Raw genomic sequence first — 27,892 nt, 5'->3', positions numbered from 1 at the left:
ACATGTCTCACTCCCTGTACCATTCATTATACATGATGATAGTAGATATCCATTTAAAATCTCTTCACTAAATGCCCAAGGTTGTTAAGAATGGTTCTCAAGCTGGTTGGAATTAAGACCTCTTAAAACACTTTTCAAATTTATTGAGGATCCCCAGAAAGCTTTGGCTTTATAAGTTCTGTCTGTGAATATGTTCCACATTAAAAATTGAGGCTGAGTTTTTTTTTATTTTAAAATAGTATATTTATTGTCATGTAGGAAATATTCTGAGACAGTTTTTGAAATGTGTTTATTTAAAAAGAACAGTAATTGTTGATATATGGCAGAAACCAGTACAATACGGTAAAGCAGTTTTCCTTCAATTAAAAATAAGTAGACTTAAAAAATTAAAAGAACAGTAATAAATGTTTACATATTGATATACATAACATATTTTTATGAAAAATAACCAGACTTTTCAAAACAAGAACTATGAGAAGATTAGTGTTGTTTTGTGCTTTTGCAGATCTCTCTAATGTCTGGCTTAATCAGTTCAGTCGCTCAGTCGTGTCCAACTCTTTGCAACCCCATAGACTGGAAGCAGCACACCAGGCCTCCCTGTCCATCACCAATTCCCAGAGTTCACTCAAACTCATGTCCACTGAGTCGGTGATGCCATCCAGACACCTCATCCTCTGTCGTCCCTTCTTCTCCTGCTTTCAGTCTTTCCCAGTATCAGGGTCTTTTCCAGTGAGTCAGTTCTTCACATCAGGTGGCCAAAGTATTGGAGCTTGAGCTTCAGCATCAGTCCTTCCAATGAATATTCAGGGCTGATTTCCTTTAGGATGGACTGGTAGGATCTCCTTGCAGTCCAAGGGACTCTCAAGAGTCTTCTTCAACATCACAGTTCAAAAGCATCAATTCTTCGGCACTCAGCCTTCTTTATAGTCCAACTCTCACATCCATATGTGACTACTGGAAAAACCATAGTCTTGACTAGACAGACCTTGTTGGCAAAGTAATGTCTCTGCTGTTTAGTATGCTGTCTAGGTTGGTCATAACTTCTCTTCCAAGGAGCAGACATCTTTTAATTTCATCAGTCGTCATCTGCAGTGATTTTGGAGCCCCCAAAATAAAGTCTCTCACTGTTTCCATTGCTTCCCCATCTATTTGCCACGAAGTGATGGGACCAGAGGCCATGATCTTAGTTTTCTGAATGTTGAGCTTTAAGCCCACTTTTTCACTCTCCTTTTTCCCTTTCATCAAGAGGCCTTTGAGTTCCTCTTCACTTTCTGCCATAAGGGTGGTGTCATCTGCATATCTGAGGTTATTGATATTTCTCCCGGCAATCTTGATTCCAGCTTCTGCTTCCTCCAGCCCAGTGTTTCTCATGATGTACTCTGCATATAAGTTAAATAAGCAGGGTGACAATATACAGTCTTGATGTATTCCTTTTCCTATTTGGAACCAGTCTGTTGTTCCATGTCCAGTTCTAACTGTTGCTTCTTGATCTGTGTACAGATTTCTCAGGAGGCAAGTCGGGTGGTCTGGTATTCCCATCTCTTTAAGAATTATCCACAATTTGTTGTGATCCACACAGTCTACCTTAATAAGGGACTTTATATCTGCTTCTGAATTCTATCCATCGTGACACCACACATCAGGTAGCCTCTGAAAAACTCTGCTGTGTGTTTGTAGAGAGAGTAGGAATGAAGGAAGCAAGTTTTGTGCTAGTCTTCATCACTATTACCAGAATAGTTTTGACCTCACAAATCTTTGAAAACTTAGACATCCCAAAGGCTCACACTTTGGGAACTGCTGGTAGTGCTGTGTGCGTGTGTGGGGGTGTGTGTGTGTGGGTGTGTGTGTGTGTATAGACTGGGAAAGTTCTGCTTTTATTGGTGGAGGGAGAAGGAGAAGCGTGTGGCTGGGTCTTAAAGGCTGAATGTGAGACTTACGTTAGATTGTGGTTTCAGCATCTGAATGGAGCTGTCAAGTGTGTAACCAGATATTCAAGACCGAAGTTGACTTAGGGACCAGTCACCGGGAGAAGTTGTTCCAGGACAGAATTCTCGGGATGCTCCGGGAGCTGACGCTTGGTCAGGGAGAGACAGCCAGCAGAGGAGGGCACGAGGTCTGTGCACGGAGCGGGTGCTGTTGCAGAGGATGAGAAGATGTGTGCACGTTCGTACGCAGCGAGAGCTCTGGATTCCAGGAGATTCTCATCAAAGTGTCAGCCAGGGTTATTTCTGTGTGGTGACATTTGAGGTGGCTTGACTCTTCTAACTTAGGCTGTTCTTTTTTATTTTTATTTATTTATTTATTTTTTGTTCTGTCTTTTTTAGATTTAATGCGAGATATAAACGACTTTGGGCTTCCCTGGTGGCTAAGATGATAAGAAGTCCACCTGCAGTGCAGGAGACCTGGGTTTGATCCCTGGGTCAGGAAGATCCCCTGGAGCAGGGAATGGCAACCCACTCCAGTACTTTTTCCTGGAGAATTCCATGGAGTAGTCTGGCGGACTGTAGTCCATAGGGTCGCAAAGAGTTGGACACAACTGAGCTACTAACACTTTCACTTTCATAAATGACTCTTGTGTAATAAACAACATAACATTTATCAAGTAAGTGAATTTTCCTCTCTCCCTAACCTTCCGTCTTTTATGATGATCCAGAGAGAACTATCTCTTTACTGTTTAGTATATATTCTTCTTGATTTTTTTCTGTTTCAGTTCAGTCGCTCAGTTGTGTCTAACTCTTTGTGAACCCATGAACTGCAGCACGCCAGGCTTCCCTGTCCATCACCAACTCCTAGAACTTGCTCAAACTCACATCCATCAAGTCGGTGATGCCATCCAACCATCTCATCCTCTGTTGTCCCCTTTCCCCCCGCCTTCAATCTTTCCCAGCATCAGGGTCTTTTCCAATGAGTCAGTTCTTCACATCAGGTGGCCAAAGTATTGGAGCTTCAGCTTCAGCATCAGTCTTTCCAATGAACACCCAGGGCTGATCTCCTTTAGAATGGACTGGTTGGATCTCCTTGCAGTCCAAGGGACTCTCAAGAGTCTTCTCCAACACCACAGTTCAAAAGCATCAACTCTTCGGTGCTCAGTTATGTTTCTATGTTTACATAAGAATATACGCAAATGTCTTGATAAGTTTCAGTGTGTATATTTTAAGTAACATAAATGATATACTAAGTGCATTGTTCTTCCTTTGCTCTCTCAGTAACAGAAGTAGGATTTCTTTCCAAGTCAGTAATAAGGATCTGCTAATTTTTAAAATGACTGTAACTATTCTAGCTTATGGATCTATTATACTTTCACATTTGATTTCCTGTTGATGAGCATTCAGATTATTTTAAATTATCACAAATAAATCTTAGTGAATACCCTTGTAACTGTATCTTGAATGACTTTCAGTATCAGGGAAACATTACTGTTTTGTTTGGAGAAAAGAAAAATAATAAAATCTCCAAGTCAAAATAGTACTGAAAGAGGATATGGATAAAAGCCTAACCTGGGCTAAGTATATTAGAATTCCAGCCCTAGTGGGGAATTGCATCTACTGTGAATTAAATGTATGTGTTACGATCAGTCTTGTATAAGAGAAATCAGACTCGAGCAGCTGAACCAAATAGAGGTTTTGTTTGAACCCTGTGAGCAGTAACCCCAAGGGGTTTTGTCCAAGGCTGGTGCTGAGCTGTCATGTCTGCCTCTTTGAGACCCGCATGGACTATAGCCCTCCAGGCTCCTCTGTCCATGGGATTCTCCAGGGCAAGAATACTGGAGTGGGTTGCCGTTTCCTTCTCCAGGGGATCTTCCCAACCCAGGGATCAAACCTGGATCTCCTGTGTCTCCTGCCTTGCAGGCAGATTCTTCACTGGCTGAGTCATCCGGGAAACCATCCAAGGCTGGTATGGCAGCTTTAAGTGCTAGTTAGGGACACAGGTTCTTTTCGCTTCCTGCTCTGTTATCTTTCCTTTGGCTTTGGGCTTCATGGTCACAGAACAGCAGCTCTACCCCCAAGCACATCTGCTCTCCAGGCAGGGAGGGGCAGATGGTGAAGGATTTGGTAAAAGATGTGTGCCAGTAGAATCTACCTTCTTTTTTAAAAATTGGGGAAATAGTTTTCATGGAAGCCGAATCAGTAGGCTTTTGTCTCCATCTTACTGGCCAGAACCGAATCGCATGAAGCTTGTTAGTTAAGAGGGAATCTGGGGCTGCAGGTTTAAACTGAGCTTGTTACTGTCCTCCTTCCTGCAAAGTGGGTTTCTGTTAATAAGGAGAAAGGGGAGTGTAGATGTTGGGTAGGTAACCAGCAATGTCTGTCATGCCCGAATTAAATTGTATGTGCTGAATGCAGGAGAATAGTGAGAAATAAATCACAGAGGTGATTCTGCCTATTCTTCTCAGTGAGCACGCGCCCTAGTGTTCACTTTAGGATGGGAGAATCTGGTCCCTACCCACCTCTTGTTTTGTGAGCCTCCAACTGGACTCAGCCTGCTTATTAACAATAGGCATTTCCCCAAAAGCCAGACCAGCCACTTTAACTGGTCCTCCCCTCAAGAAATAGCTGTCTTTTCTCCAACACCAAAGGAAAAAAAAATCTTGAATGTGTCTTGAAAGCAGCACATGTTTAAGAGATTTTTGAGAGTGATTTTGACCCTGGGCAGTTCCCTCCAGTGCAGTGACCTTAGCTCCCAGTGGAGCTAAGTTATTATCTGAGTTAGGGAGGTAGCCGATGACAGGGAGTGACATTCACGTTGGCTCCCTGAATTCTAGGGACTGGGAAGGGGGTAGTTCAGGCTTCACTAACCGCTGTTCTCCTGTTCCCTTTCCACCAGCCTGAGCCATGGGAAGGAGATAAAGCAGCCTCCGGCCACACGGGCGGTGCCTTAGTGCTCTGAGCCCATTCACAGCAAACGAAATTCCTGAGACCTGCCAAGTCGGGACAGACTGTAATATATTGGTTGTTTGTCCGTTTGTTCACAAAGGTTTACCTTTTGTATTTAAATTTGGTCAGAAAATAAGTTCAGGATGTTTAGCAACTTGGAGTGATGTTGCCTTTTTTTTTTTAATTTTTAAAAGTAAAATTGATTTTTATTTGAGAAGTGTCAAGTTATTTGGAGAAGAGAAACCTCAGCATCTGTATATATATACTACTTAGCGTGTCTCTTTAAGGGAGAGCTTACTTTGGGATGAAAATAGCTCAGATGAAAATGGTGTTGTATTTTGAAATAATTATTCTTCTGTTTGGCAGATATTCTGGTTTCTCTGGAACTTTAACAAAACTTCCAGCTTTAGCAGAGGAGAAATATTCATTTTTGATAATTACTAAATGCTCTAATAAAGTCTGATGCATGGAGTTGTATATAGAGCTAACTGGGTTTATTTTAGAAAAATGAAACCTACATAAGTTAAGCCCATTTATAAAGTACATGATTGGATTATTGCAGTTCAAGACTGTACACTGAAGGTCAGATTATACATTGTATAATTGTTATATAATATAGCTTTCAGTTCAGTTCAGTCACTCAGTCGTGTCCGACTCTTTGCGACCCCATGAATCACAGCATGCCAGGCCTCCCTGTCCATCAACAGTTTAATATGCCTAAAGCAATCTTTATAACCCCAATTTGTCATTTTTCTTTAATTTTTTAATGAGCTATGTTTTAGTATATTGTAACCTATAAGAATGGCATCTGGTCCCATCACTTCATGGGAAATAGATGGGGAAACAGTGGAAATAGTGTCAGACTTTATTTTTGGGGGCTCCAAAATCACTGCAGATGCTGATTGCATCCAGGAAATTAAAAGACGCTTACTCCTTGGAAGGAAAGTTATGACCAACCTAGATAGCATATTAAAAAGCAGAGACATTACTTTGCCAACCACGGTCCGTCTAGTCAAGGCTATGGTTTTCCCCGTGGGCATGTATGGATGTGAGAGTTGGACTGTGAAGAAAGCTGATCGCCGAAGAATCGATGCTTTTGAACTGTGGTGCTGGAGAAGACTCTTGAGAGTCCCTTGGACTGCAAGGAGATCCAACCAGTCCATTCTAAAGGAGATCAATCCTGTGTGTTCATTGGAAGGACTGATGCTAAAGCTGAAACCCCAATACTTTGGCCACCTCATGCGACAAGTTGACTCACTGGAAAAGAGTCTGATGCTGGGAGGGATTGGGGGTGGGAGGAGACAGGGACGACAGAGAATGAGATGGCTGGATGGCATCACCGACTCGATGGACATGAGTTTGAGTGAACTCCAGGAGTTGGTGATGGACAGGGAGGCCTGGCATGCTGTGATTCATGGGGTCGCAAAGAGTCGGACACGACTGAGCAACTGAACTGAACTGAACTGAAGCTATAAGAGTATCAGATCATTTATTTAATAGCTTCTTTTTTAAAGATATAATTAACATTTAAATTAAAGGCTTCCCTGGTGGTTCAGACAGTAAAGCATCTGCCTGCATGGCGGGAGACCTGGGTTCAATCCCTGGATCAGGAAGATCCCCTGGAGAAGGAAATGGCAACCCACTCCAGTACTCTTGCCTGGAAAATTTCATGGATGGAGGAGTCTGATGGGCTACAGTCCATGGGGCCACAAAGAGTCTGACATGACTGAGCAACTTCACTTTCACTTAACATTTAAATCAGTAGACTTTGAGTAAAGTGAATTACCCGCCATAAAGTAGGTGGGCCTCGCCTAATCAGTTGAAGACCTTAAGAGTCAAGACTGAGGTTGCTGAAAGAAGCGATTCTGTTTCAAGATTACCCTGCCTGAGTTTCCCGTCTGATAGCCAGCCCTGCAGATTTCACACTGGCCAGCTCCCACAATTTTGGGGGCCGATTGTTGAATGCTATCTCCCTCCCTCTCTTTATATACGATTTATATGTGTGTATGTTATATATGTTTATATGTTGTATACACATATAAGTTGTATATCAAGATAGTTATATCTGTATCCTGTTGGTTGTCTTTCTCTGGAGAATCCTGACTAATACAGAAGGTCTCCAATCCAGTGTCGTTGAGACCTCTCCCAGGAGCCTATGGAATGAAATGTGTGTGTGTATGTCTGTTTGTGAATGTGTCTGTGTGTGGCAGGAAAGTGGAAGGGGGTCAGAGTGGTTAGAGCATATGGACAATAGGTGTCAGTTCTGCATTCTGATGCTTTTAGAAAATGAGTATGCTAATTAAGATAAAAAAACAAAACAAAAAGCCTCAGCTTTGCCTTGGGTCAAGGAAAGCTAGAGAAACTTGTTTCCACATGAACTGGGATCTGTTGAGGCCGAGGCCCAGCTGTACTTGGCCGAGTGCTTACGTTTCTGGTCCTTGAATGGTTTGATTCTCCCGTTTATGGTATGGTTGTTACTACTGACCAGATAATAGAGAAGCAGAAGCAGACACCGTCTGGGATCTGGAGGACTGGCCACTGTTGACTGAAACCTCTCTTCCTGGGAATTCAGGTAAGCTAGGCTGGGGCCGCTGGGTCTTTCTCTACATGCACGGGCATTTTCGATTGTCACCACAGGACGTGGTGGCTTTGCGACCTGTTGACTTGGGCAGGGTGACTTGTGTCCCTGTACCTTTCTGGTGAGAGTGGCCACAGCGGAGGTCCAGGGGGAGGCTTGTGAGCAGAGGACTGGGCTTGCTGCTTTGTGCGCCCGCCTCGTGGCCCGTCGGCGGGCTCCCCGAGGCTCGTGCTAGCCCTGCAGCTGTTCCGCTTCCCCGGCTGACTGTCAGCTCCTCCTCCTGGGCCAAGTGTGTGCAGGGATCTGGGACACAGGCCTGGGCTTCCAAGGTCGCCGTCACCCCCAAGGTCAGAGGCCCCTGACTGTCTGCGTGGGCTACAGCTCAGGCTCATTCTCGGTCTTCCCCACCCCACGTCCATCTTCTCTTCCCGAATGTCTGCAGTGTGCACACCCAGTCCCCGCATCACGCCTGCCGACAGCCGCCTTCCCAAGCCACCACCTTCACTCCCACTGTGAGGTCAGCTTCTGGGGGATTCACGTGGCTGTCACCTAGCGGTTCTGCTTCTCAGCTTGCACCCGAATACACAGTGCAGTTGTTATCAAAAGAAGGGAAAACTTCAAATAGACTCCCAAAGTGTGCTTCTTCACATGCGGTGATGGCCTTTCAGCTGTCTGGGTTGCTCTTCTCGAGCCAGGAGTCGCAGAATGGTGTTGGGAGGTGAATCAGGTACAAACAGTGGCCTCAGCATTCGTCTTTGGTTCCCCACGGGACGGGGGGAGACCGAATCCTGACACCTTTAACAGCATCAACAGCATGTTCTTGCTGTTTTGCGGTAACCCTGGTTTTCCTCTAGGAGGTACTCACTGGTTGTGAGCTCTTTTTTCTTTCTTTTTTTAATTGAAGGATAATTGCTTTACAATATTGGTTTCTGCCGTACATGCATGAATCTGCCATAGATGTATACATATCCCCCCTCTCTCTTCAACCTCCCATCTTCCACCCTGAACCTGAGCTCTTTGAGCAGAGACCCTGTTTGATCTCTTTACTATTTTATTCCAAAGCCCCGGTATGATGCCAGCCATGGTGGGGGGCACTGGAGAAGTGCCTCATCATTGTGGAAGGATGGTGAGTCCTGGTAGAATCCTAGGTGTTTAACCTCTGGGATTTGCTCGGACAAAGTTCCCTCCCTGTCTTGTTGGAAAATTCCTCACCCACCAAAACTAAGCCCAGACACTGTCTCCTTTGGAAAAATTTTCTTGGTAAGTGGTTTTCCATATTTCTATTATTTTATATTTAAACGTTTCTCCATCTGCTTTACAAGACTATGAACTTGGAAGGGCAAATATTTTTTCTGGGTCACTTCTGTATCACCATAATAACATACAGCACTGGGAAGGTAGATTTGATGAGTTTTGCAATTGAATATGACTATTTCCAGAGTTTATCAAGGCTCATAGGATTAAACTGGACTTAAAAAATAAAGGCTAGCTCTGTACACGGACCATCTTTGGGACAGGGCCTACATCTTTCAGAGAAATTTGCAACTTGTGATATTTATCATTAGGGTCACAGTCAACAAGAAAGTGAAGTTCATTTCCCTTGAAATGTGTGAACTCAGTCTAGGCAAAACTATGCAGAAGAATTTTTCTTTTTGTTCTTCAGTGCTCAGGTGTCACAAATTCTGATGCCTTTGGGGGTCAGCTGGGTTAACAAGCCGGGTGTTAAAGGATGAGTGGTGGTAACTGGTCACACACGAGCACAGCCCTCGACTCAGAGTCAGACTGGTGTGTGCAGATGCCAAGGTAGGTGCCAGCGCTTGAGGGTGGCTGTGCCTGCCGCACCCTGGCTGGACTGTCAGATGGTTTTTGGCTTCAGATGGGGTCATAATGGGGCTTCCCAGGTGGCTCAGGAGTAAAGAAGCTGCCTGCCAATGCAGATGTGGGTTCGATCCCCTGCAGGAGGAAATGCAACCCACTGTGGTATTCTTGCCTGGAGAATCCCATGGACAGGGGAGCCTGGCGGGCTGCAGTCCGTGGGGTTGCAAAGGGTTGGACGTGACTTAGCAGCTGAGGACACACACACAGGGTTGTAATGGGCTCCCAGTGGGTTGCTTCTTAGAGCCAAACTGAATGATTTACGAAGTGCTTAATGAGGGTGTGACTTTCACACTTACTGTCCTCCTGGCATCATCCTGGTGTTTCCTCAGTGCTGCCTCTCAAGACAGAAAAGTGACCTACAGATCGATAGCTTTGCTCCTCCCCCCTCCGCCATGACTGAAAGTCATGTGTTACCAAAGGTCAAGGGATATTTTAGGTGAGTGTCGTTTAGGTTTAAGAGTGATTATTATTTTAACTTGCCCTGGAGTAGAGCCTTTATTTTTTATTTTTAGAATTCTTCTTTAATGTGAATATAATTTGATTTTGAAGAAATCCTAAATAATAAATTTAAGTGGTAATAATAAATTGAATAATAAAAACACATTGAATTTTTCTTTATATTGAGAAACTGAAACTTATTTAGGTGAACATTTATCATGTACCAGCAGTTTTTAATTTGCAACAAGTTATTAGGCTCTAATGAACTGGTTGCACCCACTGTTTAAGATAAGGAAACCCCAGGAGGTGATGGGGAGGTCTCTGGCCCCCCGTTCGGGGAGGGGAGGCGAAGTTTCCTCTCTCCAGGGCCACCTCCCACTCTCTCGCCCTCCTGCTCTTCAGGATATGCTGCCCCATCCTGGTCGCCGCCCAGAAGTTTAGGCCGCTTCCTAAGCAGACTTGGAGCTCGCTCTCGTACGATCCTGTGTTTTGCTGTCAGCATCACCTTAAACCTCTACCCTCTGCATCGACACTGTGCCGGTCCGTGATCCACCCCACGACCTTAAGTCTGCCTCAGGCTTCACCGTGCTCAAGTCTCAGCTCACAGACGCACTCCTGAGCTGCCGCAGCGGCCCCTGCCTACCTGACTCTGCCGAGGGGGCCCAGGGCGCAGCGCGTGGCCACTGTCCTGTGCCCAGACTCTTCAGCCAGTCTTGCGCTCTCCCTGGGTCACTCTGTACAGCTGTTTTTGTTATAACTTTTCTATCCTCTGCACGCTCTGCAGTACGCTAAGTTGCTTCAGTCGTGTCCGACTCTTTGTGACCCGTGACTGGAGCCCACCAGGTTCCTCTGTCCGTGAAATTTTCCAGGCAAGAGTACTGGAGCGGGTTGCCATGCTCTTCTCCAGGGGATCTTCCTGACCCAGGGGTGGAACCTGTATCTCTTACGTCTTCTGCATTGGCAGGTGGACTCTTTACCACTGACACCACCATATCCTCTCTGCTAGTCTTAACTTTTCCTTATGACCATTTTCTGAAAGTCTAACTCAGTATATGAATACTGCATAAAGGTGACATTGTTATATAAAAGTCCACTGCTTACTGAAATGAATTACACCTCCAAAATTAATCGCTAAAATATCACTTTGTTGTTAAAAAAAAAAATTCCTGAGTAATAGGTCATTTGGAATAGCATGCAGAACACATTTTAACTTCCTTGAACCGAATAAAAGGAATCATGATATAGTTTAGTGTAAAAATCAATTTATTATACAACAATCATACAGATGCTTTTTATCTACAAAGAAAAAATGGCTTTTCCTGCCTCCCTGGCCACCTCAGTCATGATACTATGTTCTTAAGATATGTGTTTTCCAAGGAAAATAAAAAAATGCTATCCTTATTTTCCAAATAAGGCAGTCCCCAGAAAGATAAAATGATATGGAAATACTGGAAAGAACTGGACTGGTTTCTTACACAAAAGTGAAGTTCTGACCATCACAGTAACCTTTTGCCTTAAAAATACTTCTCCAGTGTAGGGGGGGCATTCTCCTCAATATGTCTTAAACAGTATGTAATTTTGATGTGTTGAGATTTCTGTATTTAATTCCAGTAACTGAACATTCTTTTTTGAAAAATTGGAATAAACATATGTTTACCGTATTCATATAACTGTTTTCATTCCTATGAATGAGGAGAAATTTATTTGGGGGAAAAACATTTCCCTTTTTTTTCTAACAAATTATACAGATCTTTTTTTTTTTTAACAGCTTTGCTTTAGGAAAATTACATTAAAAGTAAACATTTTGTTTAAAATTATAACACTTAATAACAGGTGAAGATAGTTACCTGATTCAGTTTTTGTGACTAAGACTTCATAACTCTGTATTTTTTTAAATCAGCCCTTGTATGGTTTAAGGCTATAAAGTGTTTCATGAAACTTCCCTAGGATTACAGATCAAGTCGGAAATAAGCATCCTGAAGCCTCTATCCAAATCGAGCTGGAGAGTGTAAACTAACCGAGCTTCCCCTTTGATCAGCGGTTTCCAGCTGTCTGGGCGGTCTGCCTCAGCTGAAGGATGCCTCTGTCCTTGCCGGGTGGGGATGGAGCCCACCGGAGCGTCCGGAACTGCAGCTGCAAGGCTGAGTGCAGAGCTGGGGCCTGATGACTGAGGGGAAGCTGGAGACAACAGCTGACCTGTGACCTCTGCCTTCTGAGCCTCATTTTTACCTGCGGTGAGTGCGTTTTGATAACATTTTAGCTCCCGTCTGAGACCTAAAACTGCACCAGAGTCTAGCTCCTCCAAGGGGCTTCCTCCCGAGTCCGTCATGGACTTTGTTATGGGAGCAGGAAGAGTCATACTCAAAGCGAGCCCTTGTTTTAAAGTGAGTTTCTGGGAGGGCACGGTACTTATAGCTGTGCAGGCATGATGTGATGGAAGGAGGGGGTTGAGCACCCTAGAACAAGTCAGCTTTAGGAGACTAGAAAGACCCAAGAGAAAGTGGGCATCGTCGGAAGATGTCTGTTCCGGAGAAATGGGTCCGCTGGCAGAGGAGGGGCTGGAGGGCACGATGCCCTCGCCGTGAAGGCTGAAAGGGTCAGTTGCCTTTCAGGGCAGCGGAACCCCGAGAGGCGTCTGCAGGAAACAGAAGCTGGAAGTGTCAGCATGGTGTCAGTGTACGTGTCAGTACCAAAGTCGGGGTGTTCTTGTTTTCCCATTAAACAAATTCTTTATCAAACGGAAGCTCAGAAAACAGAGATGGTCCCTAAAGGACAAAGTCCTTTTGTGCTGTAACGTGTTGGGGCATTTAAGCCTCTGATGTCAACGGTACGACCTAAAAACTTCTTAAAGTAAGGTAAGAAAGCAGATAGAGTGTCAAAGTGGGCAAATCTCGTTTTTACAGGGTAGGAATTATAGGGTGTAAATCTGTATCAGATCTTCAGAAAATACCCTGTCTCCATTCTTGGGACTATTTAATGGTGGATGACCGCCCTGCCCTTGGCGAGAAAGGAGTGGTCCCTCTCTCTCACCTTCCTCTGTGTGCTTCTCTGTGGGGCTCGGGTTACCCCGCAGGGCAAGGGTGTGCTGGGTTTGCCAAACTAGTGCTTTTTACTGCGGGCCCTTCCCAGGCCGCAGGGCAGGGCTGGATGGAACCTTTCCATAGCCCTCTCTTTCTTCCTATTTTCAAAGACCTAACCTGTAAAGACAAACAGCAGCTAATAGGGGATAATATTCACAAGTAGGCTCATAAGAAATTGTTGACAAGGTCAGTATCTATTTTGCCCTTGATGCTCTATTAATTCTAACTTACAGGTAGTCCAGTGACAGATCATTCTAAGGGCCCAGTGATACAGATCACTGGGCTCGAGTCCTTGTTCAAAGAGGAGATAGGCAACCAAATTCGGATCCTACTTTTAAGACTGAGCACTGTCTGTTATCCTAACCCAGGGTACCTTAACATAGGATGTAGATGGGAATACATGAATAAGGAAACCCAGTTAAAACAGAAGAACTAGGCCTATGCAGAGCCCCTGTGCTATGAGGGTTTGGGAGAAGATTTTTCTTCAAAATAATAATAAGAAAAGGAATAAAAAACTATTACCATGTCACCAAGTTGAGAATTAGGAGTAATTGTGGGAATTTGAGATTCTGGAGACAGACAGACTTGAGAGAGAAAAGTGGTTGCTGGGTTTTCTGTCTATGTGATCATTTTAATATTTTCTGGGGTTGATTCCTAAAGGAACAAATGGACCGACTGTGTACTGACAATTATTGCTGAATATAGATTAGTGCATACCCTGTATTTAGAAGATAATAACATTTTGTTTTAAACATTTTAATCTGAACAAAACTAACTTATTTGCAGACTTGCTGTGAGAAACAGTGCCGTGTCCTGGCTCCGCAGGTGCGTAAGGCGTGGTGGGGACTGCGTCTCGGCAGGAGGCCAGATCGGCGGGGGGCTAGGTCAATGGGGGGAGGAGAGAAGGCGCGCCGGTTCTGAGTTCTGCGGAGTTCTCGCCTCACTGCTGATGAAAGCATTCGGCTAACAGATCAACCCAACAGCAATATATTAATATGTTCCAGGTACAAATGATTTATAAACTCAAAAGAAATTAGTTTATGCTAAAACATATATAACTTTCAATTCAGTCTTTGCTTTAAAACAAGCGGATCTGTTAGGCTATTATATATGCTTTGTCTTTCAGACGCGACACTTATTGTCCCTTCTTGCTTATTACTCCATTCGCTGCACTGAAGTAGGCTTTGGAAAAACCATTCTTGACTTCTTTCCCTGCCTCTTCCAAGGCTTTCTTCATTGGCTTTTTCCGGTATGTCTGTTGGGATGTGTACATGTTGAAGAGAAAAGGAGAAAGGGATTATTTAATAGAACCTTGTCTGTAATGTGACTTAGGGTCTAAAACAATGCATGATTTCATTGGGTACTGACTTGCTAGCAAGAATGCTTATTTGTTAAATGACGATTGTTAAGCTTCTGATTAAAAACAAGACAAATGCATGAATTCTAATGAAAAGCTGTCTTTGATATATTGTTTTATGGGATTAGCCTTTCAAATTCTGCATTAGTTGCTTACATGGAGGGAATGATTTTTTTTGAAGTCTTTTTAAAAAATCAAAGTATAAGTGAAATTCAGTGCATTAGTTTAGGTGTATAACATGATTTAATGCTTGTAAATGATTTAATGCTTGTTAAATTGTCACACTGTGTAGTTTACCATCCCATATATAGGATTTACCATATTTACCATCCCCCAAGAATTTTTTCTTATGATGAGAACTTTTAAGATCTAGTCTCTTAGCAGCTTTCAAGTATGTACTATGACTTAAGGATGTAAGTATTTTAAAAAATACAATTCAAGTGAAAAAGTGCTTTATTTCAAAAGTACTGATACCTGAGATTTTGGCTTGATTTGTGTCTTGGCACAGCCTTCCTATTCAGACAAAATATATGATCTCACTTTGTTAAAAAAAAGTGATAGTATCAACTCAGGGTCAGGACTGACCTTGACTATAGCTTTGAGCACTGTTGCTCCCCACTGCTGGACTATGGATTCCTTCAAGTTTCAACACCAAGAGGATTCCCTTGGTCTGCCAGCAATGTTCTTTTTTTTTTTTAGGAGAGGGGTGGCTTTGTTTGGTTCTATCAATGGTTGCTTCTTTAGAAATTCTCAAAGGAAACGTTTATCTCACAGAAGACAAAGCCTCGCCAGTCCAATTTCCAAAACACAAGAGCTGAAAAGCTATCAGAAGTTCTGTTCCCACAGCTGTATTTTGTATAAGACCACCATGCATTTGCTCAAAGTCAACCCAAACTAAAGTCAGTGAGCACTTGTTTGTCTGTAGAAGAAAATACAGTCAATACAATTTCAGAAGTACTGTTTTGAATAAACTGTATATTCTCGTTTTTCTTACGAAGCTTTCTATTTCTGCAGCCCACAGAGGAGACCAATTTAAAATCGACCACCACCTGAGGCCTGTGCTGTTACCACTGCCACCAGTTCTTTAGAACAGAGTTGCTCTGAAATTGCATTTTGAAAATCCCTTCCACTTACATTGTTAAAAAGAAAATGACACTTAAGGAAAAGTCAATGTGACCTTCTCATCCTGGTTCACCTCAAAAGCATGTTTTCAAATAAACAGTAAGTCTACAACCGTGCAGTAGCTAATGGAAACAGGTTTTCACTGTTAGGTTCATTTAGTCCATGTTTTCCTCCATTCATAGAGATTTCCTGGATCTGTGTTACTATATACAGTGTTTAACTTTCAGAGGTCAGACTTTGGCAGCCTGGTGCAAATACAAGATTCAAATGCATAGTATTTTTGATAAAACTTCATAGGCATGGCATGCACTGAAAAACATTTGGCAGAATGCCCGCCAGACCAGTAACAGGGGTTAGTTATCCTGTGGAGGAGGGTGCAGGGAGATGAGTTAGGCAGGCTCCAGGGTGGACTTCTGTGCACCTCTGTTATCTGATCAACAAGCCTGCGCTCCTGTACCGTTTAACTGGTGCAATGGAAAACCGAACGCAGAGGGGCTCAGTCCCATGTTTTGCTGTTGACTGCGCTTAAACGTACCTGAATGTAGAAGTTTAAGAAGAGGATGACCAGCGTCATCATGTAGGAAGACTGGAAGAGCAGGCAGCCGAAGGGGAAGCCGCAGGGCCTGACCACGGCGCTCATGGTGTGGGTGATGGTGAGCAGGAACTGCACCTGTGGGCGGCAAGGGCGGCCGCTCTGCGCTCAGGCAGCTGCAGGCCAGCTCCGGGGCCAGACAGACCCGAAGGCGCCCCAGGGGCCCACTCTCCTCTCCGCGAATTTGGTCGAAAGTTAGGAAGTGTGTAAAATTGACCATCATTAATTTTCTCTGGGAAACAGCTCAGGCCATTTAGCTAGAAACGCTTCAGCAGACAATAACTTCAAAAGTATTCGTCTACATTTCACAGCAAGGAGTGAGCTAGCTGCATATTCCATATGCATGGGATGCATTCCGTACTCGAAAGACATTTTAACAGGGTTTCACTCTTAAAAGCCCCTTTTTAGAGAGAGACAGGCAGCCTCATCCCCCACAGGAAAGCCTCCGGGGCTGGGCCCGAGCACACAGCAGTGGCCCCGGAGAAGGGCCGGCGGGGGCGCACGTACCAGCTGGGCCTGCGTCAGGTACTTCTTCCACCAGAGGTACTTGTGCATGGACGGGAACACAGACAGCCCGTAGTAGGAGTACATGAGGATGTGGATGAAGCTGTTGAGGGTGGGGCCAAAGAAACCTAGGAGAGCACAGGAGGCGTTACCGTTCTTCTGGAGGCGGGACCGGCCCTTTTCGGTCAAGCCCTGCCCCTCCTGTCCGTCATAACTGGGCACGAGCAACACGGCGCTAAGAGAGCGCACGCCGATTCCTGCGCCATCATCGCAGGATTCAACCAGACACCTAGAGAGGGACGCACCTGGGACTGGCTGGGACCCTGAAAACCGTACACGTTACTCCCCATTTTGCCAGGGCTATGCAGTCTGTCATGACTGCCATCTAACCAGGAGGCAGAATTTGAGAGAGAGCATGTGTTTGCTTTCGCTAAAACTTCCAGCCATTTGGATTGTAGACAGACTATGATTGTAGTCTTCGTACATGGCTGAACAGGGCGCTCGAGAGTCAGGGGAAGTGTACTGCCCTTCATAGTTTGGTAAATGGAATCTCCCTGGAAGGGACCTAGAACCAGGAGATGCTGCAGAAGGTGAATTGGGGAAGGTCCTGCAGGATGAGAAGAGGCTGAGGTGGGCTGGGGACTTTCCCAGTGGCCGGGAAGCCTCCTGGACTTCTGGGACAAGGAGTGTCTAACACTTTTGGGTATCTGCTGAGCTGTGCTGGGGCACCCCGCCGTCCCCTGCCGTCACCTTCAAGACAGGTGCTGTCACCCAGGTGGGTGAGTCATGTTTCAGGAAACTAAGGAGCGAGGGCTAAGTTCTGTGTTGGGTCAACTAAGGGTCAAAGGATTGAGCTGCAAGAGGCGAGGAACTGCACAAGCTCAGGAGTGGGAAGCAGGGTGTGAGAACAATGCCAGGGTACGTGAAGGGCTCCGGACGGGGCGCAGCACAGGTGAGCGCGATGGGTCGGTTTGGGATCCACGCGGCTGGTCTGTGAGCTGCCAGCCCCGGGGAGAGGAGCCGGGCTGTGTAGCTGGAGGACCACCAAATAGCTTTGTCCCCTTGGATACATTACTTTGTAAATTTTGTTTCTCATCTGGAAAATTGGTATAAGTAATTACCGCTTAAGGCTGTGATGGGGTTAAATGCGATAATACTATATAAACTAAAAGGCACTGTGCATATGTGGGTTAATTAATTTAAATTCTCCTCCCGGGTTTCCCAATCCTGGATTAGCAGTCTGGATAGATCAGTACAAATCAGTGAAGATGACAAGAGGAACAGCACCAGGAATCTAGCAAGTCCTTACATACACTGGCTGGAATAACTTGTCAGGGCACTGGATTTATAGGAAAGTACAAATATAGTTTCAGAGTACCAGGCAGCACAATATTAGTGATTTTTTTTTTTAACCAACCTGAGTTTTCATTTCCATCAATTAATTTAAAAAAGTAGTTGCTGCTTATAATTTTCATTGTATTCTAGATTAAACAGAAACCATCACACACACAGAATTCCTGTGAAGGAAATACAATGTCTTTACACAGTGGTTATTTAAGATTGACTTTTAGATGCTTTAGCGATTTATAAATGAAACTTGATAATCACAAAAGATACTAAGCCTTGACAACTGTCCTTTGGTATTGATTTTAGTCTATGTATTGTTACGTTATCAGTCTGCTATATTCTTAATAACTCAAACCAGAGTCTATCAGTCTAGGAGAGGTGGAGAAGGGCCTCTTCTCTCCACTCCACCTCCAGCAAGGTCAGGGCACACTGGAGTTTCAGTTTACATCTTCATAATCAATGTGCTGCAGATACCCCCGGGGGGGTTGGTTTGTATTTTTTTTTTTAATATCATCTCTACAAGTTCCTATATCCTAGGACAAAATCATTCTGACCTGAGTTTTACCTGATTTTTCATAGAATACTTTTGAATTCTTGGATATAAAACAATAAATATCCAATAGAAAAGTACTGTTCTCTCTTGAGCGCTGTGTGTCTCAAATTGCAGGACAGAACTGACACATCAACTGTGAAAGTCAGTGCAGTGAGAGTTATTAGCTTTTTGAAAAAGTGAGGTCAATTTTTTTTTTTAAAGTGAATCACACAGAGCCAGGCTAAATATTGTTTCATGAAATTTGTTTCATTCAATGAGTGCCCTGGGTTGCGATATAATGTAATACTTATTGATGTCTCAGGAAAAAAAAAATTGACAGCCACTGCTCTGGTGAGTCAGAGGGACGTGATTTTTACAGAATGGATAAACAAGCCCCCGATATTGAAACGACTCAATCCGTACCACTCTTGCGTGGAAAATCCCATGGGCGGAGGAGCCTGGTGGGCTGCAGTCCATGGGGTCGCTGGACACGACTAAGTGACTTCACTTTCACTTTTCACTCGCATGCACTGGAGAAGGAAATGGCAACCCACTCCAGTGTTCTTGCCTGGAGACTCCCAGGGACAGGGGAGCCTGGTGGGCTGCCGTCTATGGGGTCGCACAGAGTCGGACACGACCGAAGCAACTTAGCAGCAGCAGCAGTACCACAACCAAGGGGTCGTGACTGGAAGGCGCTGTGTGTCTACCGTCCCCGGGCGTGGGCTAACCTGCTCCAGCTGGGGCACATGCTTCTGCCATCAGACGTATGGTGCATGGAAAAGAAGACACTTTTAAAATTTATCCTAATACTCAAAGATTTTGCCAGGATCAAAGATGAGACAGGAAGTGGCCACCAGCAAATGTATGCTTCCCCGTGTGATGGGCAGGAGACCCATTACACAGAACTGACAAACGTATACTTACTTTGCCCACAAGGGATCCAGTTCAAGACGCACCACCAGATGTTAAACATGGAGGCGTGATGGTAGACATGAAGAAAGGTGATCTGGCTGGTTTTTTTCCGCAGCACAAAGAAAATTGTGTCCAGGAACTCTATTAATTTGGAGAAGTAGTACCACCACAACACCCTGGCGACCTGTACGAGAAGGCAAACACAGTGGGGGGAGACAGGGTGAGCCATGACGCCACCTGGGGCCGCCTGCCCCGCGGGCACCAGGCCATGCTTCACCGGCTCACCTGCCCGGCTCCCAGAGCAGCGAGAACCATCTTACCTGGCCTCTCTGCTGCCAGCTATTCCTTATTCCCAGCAATCCAGTCCCATCTCTAGCGAAGGAATTATTGTATCTTTCCAAAATATTGGGGGGTGGGGAACCAAAACGTCTGTTCCCTTTCTGTGCTCCACTGTTTTCTTTCCTATCTTTTCTTAAACTTGATCAATTGTATAGAATTCCTCATAGTATGGATTTGGGTGACTTATTTTTCCTATTGTTTAAACTTATTTCTCTATCCTCCACATTTTCTGTAAAGAGCAATGACAGAGGCTTAGCTGGATTCAGGTTTAAGGTTGGGGGTAAGATTACAGTTGACCCTTGAACACTGGGGCAGGGATGGTCACGGCACTGACCCCCTGCACAGTCCAGAGTCTGTGTATAACTTATAGCCAGCCCTCCATAGCGTGGTTCCTCCGTGTCGGGCTGTACAGCACTTTAGACTGAAAAGAGTCTGTATTAAGTGGACCCATGGGATTCACTAAACCCATGTGGTTTAGTGGTCAACTGTACTTCAGGTGTGGGTCTGTGTACTTCCTATGGAATCATATCAAGAGGTACCCAACTTCTGGTTGTCCCACTGACACTAAAATCAACAGAGTTCAGGTGTTAACAGCCTGACCTAATCATCGTGAAGCTTCCACTCAGCTTTCACCCAGTAGTTTCAGCATTTACAGATGACTGCTGTCTGGGCCTTCACCAGAAGCTGCAAAATGGTGCTTTTCAAATTCTCTTTAAACTTCGGTGCACGTCCTTGTCTTTATAGACATAGCTCTTCCTCTTTAGTTATTTGGAAACTTACATAGCAGCTGAGATGTTAGTCACTCAGTCGTGTCCAACTCTGTGACCCCATAGACCACAGCCCTCCAGGCTCCTCTGTCCATGGGACCTCCCAGGCAAGAATACTGGAGTGGGTTGCCACGCCCTTCTCCAGGGGATCTTCCTGACCCAGGGGATCAAACCTGGGTCTCCCACATTGCAGGCAGTTTCTTTATTGTTTGAGCCACCAGGGAAGCTCTTCCTCTTTGGCTGTTTGGAAACTTATATGTGAATGGCAGGACAGATGTTTGATTCTTTTCAATTTTTTTTTCTAGAATTACTTGGTGTCCTAGTAACCTTCAAAAGGTAACAAAGAGGTTTTTTTCCTAGTGTCATTTTAAACTCATTTTTTATAAATTTAGTATGTCAATATTCCTTTTGATACTCAAACTGTCCCACTTTAGCTGTGGGAGTCCCTTTAAGCTGGCTCTTACATCTTCTTGTTGTGACCCCAGCTTCCTGGCTCTGTCACATGATGTCTTATATTCTTCTCATATATGTATTCCGCCCCCCCGCCCCCAACAAACAGGAATCGGTCAACTCTTTTAAGAACACTAAACCCTCCTTGTGGATTATATTTAGAGAGCATGATCTGGGTATCACTGATGGTTTCTCAGAGACTAACTAGAGCCTTTCCTGTGAACAGAGCTAAAAAGCACATTTTAGAAAGAATAATGTTCATTTTGATATTTCCAATTTAAATCTATGATTACTGAGTCTTGGTTTCTCTTTTCTATGTTTTGAATATTAGTTGTAATGATATTAACATTATTATGTACTTTATCTTAAGCATACCTATAATAGTCCCACAAAAAGCAATACCAATATTTTTATTAATAAGAGCAGCCCCCCTTCCAAATGCCATTGAGGTCATCTCGCTCAGGGTGTGCAGTCAAAACACTGTTTAAAGACATGTGAAAGAATTCCCGGTGCGGTTATGTCAGCAACTTAATATACGGATAATTATTTTACTTCCAAGATGTGGAGTGAGAGGCTGCCTTGCATTCTTTTTAAATTTGCTTTATAATTATGTGAAAACACCTACTGTTTCTGAAAATTAGACAAGGGACATTGAGAGAAGTCCAATTTCCACCTCTATCTACTCTGCCCTGGTCCCTCCCCTAAAAGGAAACCATCGTGTTTGCTTATGGTTTTAAAAAGAAACAATGGCAGAATAAACTAAAAGCTAAGACACACACATTCCTATCATTTCCTGCACATGAGGCCCTGTACTGTAAGCACGGTCTGTGTTGCTGTTTTCACTGAGCTCCATCCTGGACGTGATTCTGTATCAGGACAGAGGTCACCGTCATTCCATTTTGCAAAGGGATCTGCTGCAGGGACGTGCCGTGGTTCGTTCCGTCTGTCCCCCGAGTGAGCACTTCCACTGGGACGGAGACCCCTTCTCATCTAAGCCTGGCCTCCATCCTCGTCTCGGGGAGGAGAAAGCTTTCTCTCCTTTTCAGTGAGAAACAGCTACAGACAGCTGACTCACCCGGATGTCGGCCTCCCCTGCACTGGTCAGATCCTGACACTGTAAGTTGTAGCCTCCTTCCCAACTGGAGAGAATAAGCTGCCAAAGAAACAAAGAGGAAAAAATCAGTGCAAAAATTTGGACGAAGACTGAACTTCCTATTCCTGTTTCTGATCAGCATCTATTCAAGGTTTGAGTTCTTCCCAGTATGAGCCTTACTCAATCCTGTTCCCAAACACACATCCAAGGACCTCATTTCTTGCTGCTGAACTGGTATCAGTGGTTAAAATCCTTGGTTAATATAGGATTTACTTCTAACCTTCACAGCCACCAAAAACAGAATTTAGCTATCATTTGAGTAACAAAATATTTTCCGTAATTATCTAATCATATGCTCTACAAACATAAAATTAAATGTAAACAGATATGAAGAAACGACACTAAAATTTTAGTAAATATTTGTCATTTGATCATCCCAGTGTTATGAACTATGTATTTATTACCATTTTCCATGAGAAAGCCGGGGCTCAGAGACATTCTTAAATCATTTTCTTCATTGTATTTATGCCATGTAGTAATCAGTCATTTGTGCGATTATAACTGATGTACATCTGTTTTCCCCCTTATGCTCAAAACACAAAGCTCCATAAAGTCTATGCCGCCTCCTTTGCTCATTTTTTGCAAGTACAATTCCTTGTCCAATGCCTGGCACAGAGAACGTCCTCAGTGACTATTTGCTTGTGATCACACGACTGTAAGTAGCAGAATGACAACTGGATTCAGGTCTTGTAATTCCTTGTCTAGTGTTCCTTCTACAGCTTAAGGAAATGAACTTTCGTTGTGGGAAATTCTATAAGAGTTTTCTGCCTTCTTTCCCACTGTTACTAAGAAACTTAAAATTCTAGACTATACGGTCTTTGGCTTTGATTTACATACGATATTATATGTGAAAGCCTATAATTTTCTGTAGCTTATCAAAAAGATATAAAGGTACCGACTATTAGAGCAGGGAGGGAGGGATGTTAATGAACTGAACACCAAGAAAAAGAGAGAAACTCGAAGAACACTGAGAATGTTTCAGAACCTTCGTGAATCTTCCATATCCTCGTCTGGGAGGCTCGGAGAACCTCACCCCAGGCCCCTCCTGAGGCCCTGGGTGCACTGGTTTGCAGGAAGCACCCAATCTGCATGTTGAAGAGGAGGAAACCAGGCTTACAAACAGGGCTGTCAGCCTTAAGGAGGTGTGGGCCAACTCGCTCCAGAATACGATTAGAATCCACTCCCCGCCTCCACTGCCTGAGTCCACGCCACTGGTGTCTGTAACTGTAGCACCATCTAGTCTCCCAAGCAGACCCTCTGCTTCCATGCTTGCCCCAACTCGCTGAGTCTATTTCCATGTAGAAGATCCCATCACTCCTCCATTAACATCCTCCGATGGCTCTTCCAAAAAACAGCCAAGTCCCTGACGAGGCCCTAGGTAACCTGCCCCCGTCCACCTTGCCTCGCATCACTGGTCTTCCGTCCACTCTCCTGGGTACACTGCTGCTTCTCGTGGTCCTCGAATACCACCCTGAGCTTGCTGCGGCCTCGAGGCCTCCCCACATCTTTACCCGCCTGGCCTGCTCTCATCACCGGGCGCAGCTCAGCTATCGCCTCCTCAGAGAGGCCTCCCCAGGCCCACCTGGCCAAATGCTCCCTCTTGGACTTGGGTCTGGGACTCGACCTGACACCGTGCAGGGCCTGCAGGGTGTGTTTGCTGGAACAGTGTCAGTGATTTCAGGCCAGGTTCCTGGCCTAAGCACACATCTGGCCTGGGTGTAACAGGTTAGCAAGGTTAAGGTAAGCTACCCCTTGACTAGTCTACAAATAGAGCCCGTAGTGTAAGGGGGAAGATCTTAAGCCCCGAAAGAGGTTACAGTCAGGAGACTAGGAGGCACTCAACCACCAGCAGTGATTTTAAACTGAGAGATGGAGAAGCATGAGAAGAGAAACAGCAGACCAGTGGGCGCTCACAGTGGAGACTGAGCTCTGTGCGGGGGTTTCTCCCGCACGTGTGTGTGGCAGTTCAAGCACTGGACTGTCTTCTCGTTCCTGCCCACGGTGCCTGTCGTGGACCCCGTCCTGACTCACAGGACTGACTGTCTCCTGCACTTGCGCGAGTCTGAGAGCTCTTCACAGAAACCACCTCTGACCTCGCTGTGGCCCCTGGGCCGCGCTGAGCGGGTGCTCGCTGAGAGCCGGCTGAACAGAACTGATGTCCTGACGCTCACGAGGGAGGGAGGCAGGACGGACGTCGCGTCTCCATCTTGCAGCTAAGCAGCCTGAGTGAGCCCCCCAGAGCCGCAGAGGCCGCGGAGGGACGCCACTGCACTCGGGTCTCCCGCCTCTGCCGCGCTGGCGCCTCCAGCGGGGCTGGCACCTCTGACCGAGTGAGCCCGCCATGCGGGCCCTGCAGACGCATGGCCGCTGAGACCCGCCCCGGGAAGAGTGCCTCTCCCTGCTGCACAGGGAGGAATAAGCCCGTAAATTACTCTCTTGCAAGCTCATCCAGTGAACTAAAATTGACCCAGGAGGGAAATTAAAATAAAAGTTCCCCTTTTAGACTCAGGTGGCATGAGTTTAGAGCTGTCAGGATGATGGCCTTCCTGATCCCAAATTCTGCCACCTGCACTCTGATGCCTCCAATCCCATAATTAGCATTTCAGAACAGTCATTTTAGATGATGGATATTAACCATTATTAGGATGGTGCATATTAGACTAATTAAACACAGATTAAAAACTCTATGGGTGAGAGGGCCTATGTTTTAGACAAGAATTTATTTTCATTCAGAATCCAAGGACCCCAGGAAGGCAGCTATATGTGAGCCATTGTTAGCCATTTATAATATATATGAATGATTTTATCCTAATTTTTCTCCAAAAAGATTCTGTCATGCTTTAGTTCTCTCTCTCTCGAGGTTTATTTAACACTTTAAGATTTTCTCTTGTATTACAGTAAATAGCCTTTGGTTGTATAGGCAGGGCCATCATTACTTGTTCTTGTGAAATTCTCAGGTCTGGCAGATTATAAAGGAATAGGGAAGACATGATGCAATGCAGGCAACTAGAGCCAAGCTGGGATGTCACCCCACGCCTCCGGGAGTTGGTCCTCAGGACACACAGGGGCCCAGAGATGCGAGGAGCATCCTTTAAGGGATGTTATGTTTGCATTTCAGTCAAACTAACTGTATTTGATGTTTAATTTAAAAAAATACTGTTACTCAACAGCTGTCTATCCTCAGGCAAATCAGTTTAACTTTTCTAAGCCTCAGTATCATAATCTATAAAAGGAGAAAATAATCCATGATCTTTAAGCCCATTCAGATCTAAATTGTGACTTTAAATTACAACTAAAGACTAAGGACTAAAGAGATAGGTCTAAATTACAATAAGAAAAATTCAAGTTAGAAACAAAGACTTCCACCCATTTGGAAGGAATAATATCAGACGCTGGAACAACTTCTTGAGATATTAAAGATCAGTACTGGCAGAAACCGTGGAAAGTTCTGGAATGCCAGACGTAACTGCCGTGCGGACACTTACCTCTGCCAGCATGTATGCGGAGAGAAGTGTGATTCCAAGATTGTACAAGGTGAGCATGCCCCTGAGGGAGAGAGCAGGTCTGTTCCTCATGCACTGGTTGCCCAGCCGTATCAGCAGCAGGTATAAGACAGTGAGGGAAAAGGTGGGGAGGTAGGAGTCCAGCATGAACCACCCTCTGACTCGAGGATCTGCAAAGAAACACACGGTGAGAGTCCCACGGAGCACCCTGCGCGCTTAGTGAGGAGACGCCGTCTCATGCGCTGTGCGCGGCGCACAGGTACAGCAGGGAACCGTGGGCCGCAGCGTGAGCAAGCTGGATTCGGGTTCCATTCGGAAGAAGAAACCAGTGGGGCCGAAATAGTTACGGAAGGTTCCATGGAGCGAACAGGGCTTAGGCCGAACACTGAGTGACAGTGACAAAGAGAGGTGGGAAGTAACAGTTCTTGGATGTCTAACCGGCAGAGTTCTGTGTCTACTCTCAGTAAGCAGCAAGCGTGTATATTGTGCCATCCCATACAAACGGCTCAGAAAGTGCCAGCACCTGCAGGAGGCCATCGGGAAGTTAGCAGCTGAGTCAGGACGTGAATCCACACCCAGCTCCTGGGTCACTGCACCTTGCTGCTGCCTCCACGGAGCAGCTCTGGGAGGCGGGTCAGAGCACAAGTCCCCTAGCACCTAACACCCGCACCCCCTGGAATCAGCTTAGGATCACTGTATAGAAAGCAGGAGTGGTTAGAGTCCAGCTGGTCCAAACGGGGCAGCAGGATTACAGGAGGGCGAGAGGCTGGAACGAGCCTTGGAGCTGAGGGTTCGGAGTGGAGAACAGGAAACAAACCAAGGACCCAAATCTGACCGTGGACCAAGAGTACGCACAGCCAGGAGGCAAGTGTCCCTTACTCTGGAGAGTGAACATGTAAAAACCTGAAGAAGCTTTTCACGAAGATGGCACGGAAGGCGAAGAAGCAAGCCATGGCCCCTCCTAAAGCCGAAGCCAAAGCAAAGGCTTTGAGGCCAAGAAAGCTATGCTGAAAGGCGTCCACAGCCACAAACAAAGACCCAGACGTCACCCACCTTCCAGCGGCCCAGAACACTGGGGCTCAGGAGGCAGCTCAAACATCCTTGAAGAGCGACCCCGAGAGAAACAAACTGGACCACTGTGCCATCGTTAAGCTCCCTCTCACCACCGAGTCAGCCGTGAAGAAGACAGAAGACCACACCACACAGGTGTCCACTGCAGATGTCAAGGCCAACAAACACGCAACTCAACAGGCTGTGAAGAAGCTCCAGGATGCTGATGTGGCTAAGGTCAACACCCTGATCAGGCCTGACGGAGAGAAGAATGCATATGTTCGACCAGCTCCTGACTATGATGCTTGGATATTGCCAACAAAACTGGGATCATCTAAACTGAGAGTTGGGTAATAAAGAAAGCTGAGTGGCGAAGAATTGATGCTTTTGAACTGTGGTGTTGCAGAAGACTCTTGAGAGTCCCGTGGACTGCAAGGAGATCCAACCAGTCCATCCTAAAGGAAATCAGTCCTGAGAAATCATTGGAAGGACTGATGCTGAAGCTGAAACTCCAATTCTCTGGCCACCTGATGCAAAGAACAAAGACCCTGATGCTGGGAAAGACTGACGGTGGGAGGAGAAGGGGACGACATCAGATGAGATGGTTGGATGGCATCACTGACTGGATGGACGTGAATTTGAGCAAGCTCCGGGAGTTGGTGAAGGACAGGGAGGCTTGGCGTGCTGCAGTCCTTGGAGTCGCAGAGAGTCAGACATGGTTGAGCGACTGAGCCGAACTGAAACTGTGTCCAGCTAGCTAATTCCAAATATGTTTTCACTACAAGAAAACAACCTAAAGAAAACACACACAATAGAACTATAATACAGTCAGCACTTAGAAAATAACTGGAGGCACAAAGTGATTTTTGTTCTCTGTTCTGCTCCTTTTTGTTGTTGTCTAGAGAGAGAAAATGGTTTGGCCCAGAATTATGAGAACTGCACGCTGACTCTGATCTCTGTAAACAGAGCTGTCGGAGCTGGATTCTCCCTTTCCAGAGCCCCAGTTCCCCTTCTGCTCCCCACCACCCCACCCACCCCCGGGCTCTCCACACCCTGTCCTTCAGAGCGCAGTTTCTGTGAGCCAAGTGCCTTCTCAGCTCTGTCTCATCACTGATGCTGTGAACGTCTCCCATTTGTGACAGAGCTAAAAGGTAAGGGGAGCATTCATGCAACTAACGTGTTACCTTTCACACAAGGGGCTCATAACCATCTGTCCTAAGGTCTGCTCACTATGCCACTTCCTAATGTCCAACTCCACATCTAAAGCCTGCGTGTCCTTCAAGGCCCACATCAAGGGCCTGGCCTCTGAAGGAAGCCACTTCCCACTGCTCCTCCATAACTACAGCTCCTCAGTGTAACAAAACAGTTTGCATGTTATCATGGCGATAGTGTGTGTGCCAGTCGCTCAGTCCTGTC

At 45.4% G+C, this 27,892-nt stretch overlaps 2 protein-coding genes, 1 long non-coding RNA gene and 1 pseudogene across 3 annotated transcripts in view; 3 read left to right on the top strand and 1 right to left on the bottom strand.

The window, feature by feature from the left end:
• Positions 1 to 4,879, top strand: part of SYCP2L (synaptonemal complex protein 2 like) — a 52,716-nt gene extending 47,837 nt beyond the window's left edge. Inside the window, exon 35 of the mRNA XM_088831265.1 lies at positions 4,825 to 4,879. Within this exon, the coding sequence (XP_088687391.1) occupies positions 4,825 to 4,879 (55 nt within the window). The remainder of the gene's footprint in view (positions 1 to 4,824) is intronic.
• A 3,601-nt stretch (positions 4,880 to 8,480) lies between these two features.
• On the top strand, positions 8,481 to 11,787 carry LOC148774213 (uncharacterized). The gene is made up of 3 exons (XR_016036052.1): positions 8,481 to 8,712; positions 9,116 to 9,255; positions 11,716 to 11,787. It is a non-coding gene; the product is annotated as an uncharacterized LOC148774213 (long non-coding RNA).
• Positions 11,788 to 13,407: 1,620 nt separating this feature from the next.
• On the bottom strand, positions 13,408 to 25,815 carry ELOVL2 (ELOVL fatty acid elongase 2). The gene is made up of 6 exons (XM_055406472.2): positions 25,409 to 25,815; positions 21,846 to 21,923; positions 19,227 to 19,398; positions 16,427 to 16,551; positions 15,863 to 15,997; positions 13,408 to 14,103 (listed from the first exon to the last, which is right to left on the bottom strand). Exons 1-6 carry the CDS (start codon positions 25,571 to 25,573, stop codon positions 13,984 to 13,986), a joined length of 795 nt encoding a protein of 264 aa, XP_055262447.2. The 5' UTR covers positions 25,574 to 25,815; the 3' UTR covers positions 13,408 to 13,983.
• A 535-nt stretch (positions 25,816 to 26,350) lies between these two features.
• LOC129543394 (large ribosomal subunit protein uL23 pseudogene) lies at positions 26,351 to 26,814 on the top strand (annotated as a pseudogene).
• Positions 26,815 to 27,892: the final 1,078 nt, after the last annotated feature.

The sequence above is a fragment of the Moschus berezovskii genome, chromosome 23 (genome assembly GCF_049115385.1).
Source record: "Moschus berezovskii isolate FMDL1 chromosome 23, NW_MosBer_1.0, whole genome shotgun sequence".
NCBI classification, from domain to species: domain Eukaryota; kingdom Metazoa; phylum Chordata; class Mammalia; order Artiodactyla; family Moschidae; genus Moschus; species Moschus berezovskii.
Note: the sequence above shows the minus strand (reverse complement) of the source record. Positions and strands in the feature narration are given on the sequence as shown.

Excerpts from the sequence above, each read along its gene's own strand:
- ELOVL2 (XM_055406472.2), bottom strand. The coding sequence starts at position 25,573 with ATGCTGGACTCCTACCTCCCCACCTTTTCCCTCACTGTCTTATACCTG. Across the intron at positions 19,399-21,845 it reads CAGGGGAGGCCGACATCCGG|GTCGCCAGGGTGTTGTGGTG; the intron begins GTGAGTCAGCTG and ends CTTCTCGTACAG. Across the intron at positions 16,552-19,226 it reads CTGGATCCCTTGTGGGCAAA|GTTTCTTTGGCCCCACCCTC; the intron begins GTAAGTATACGT and ends GTGCTCTCCTAG.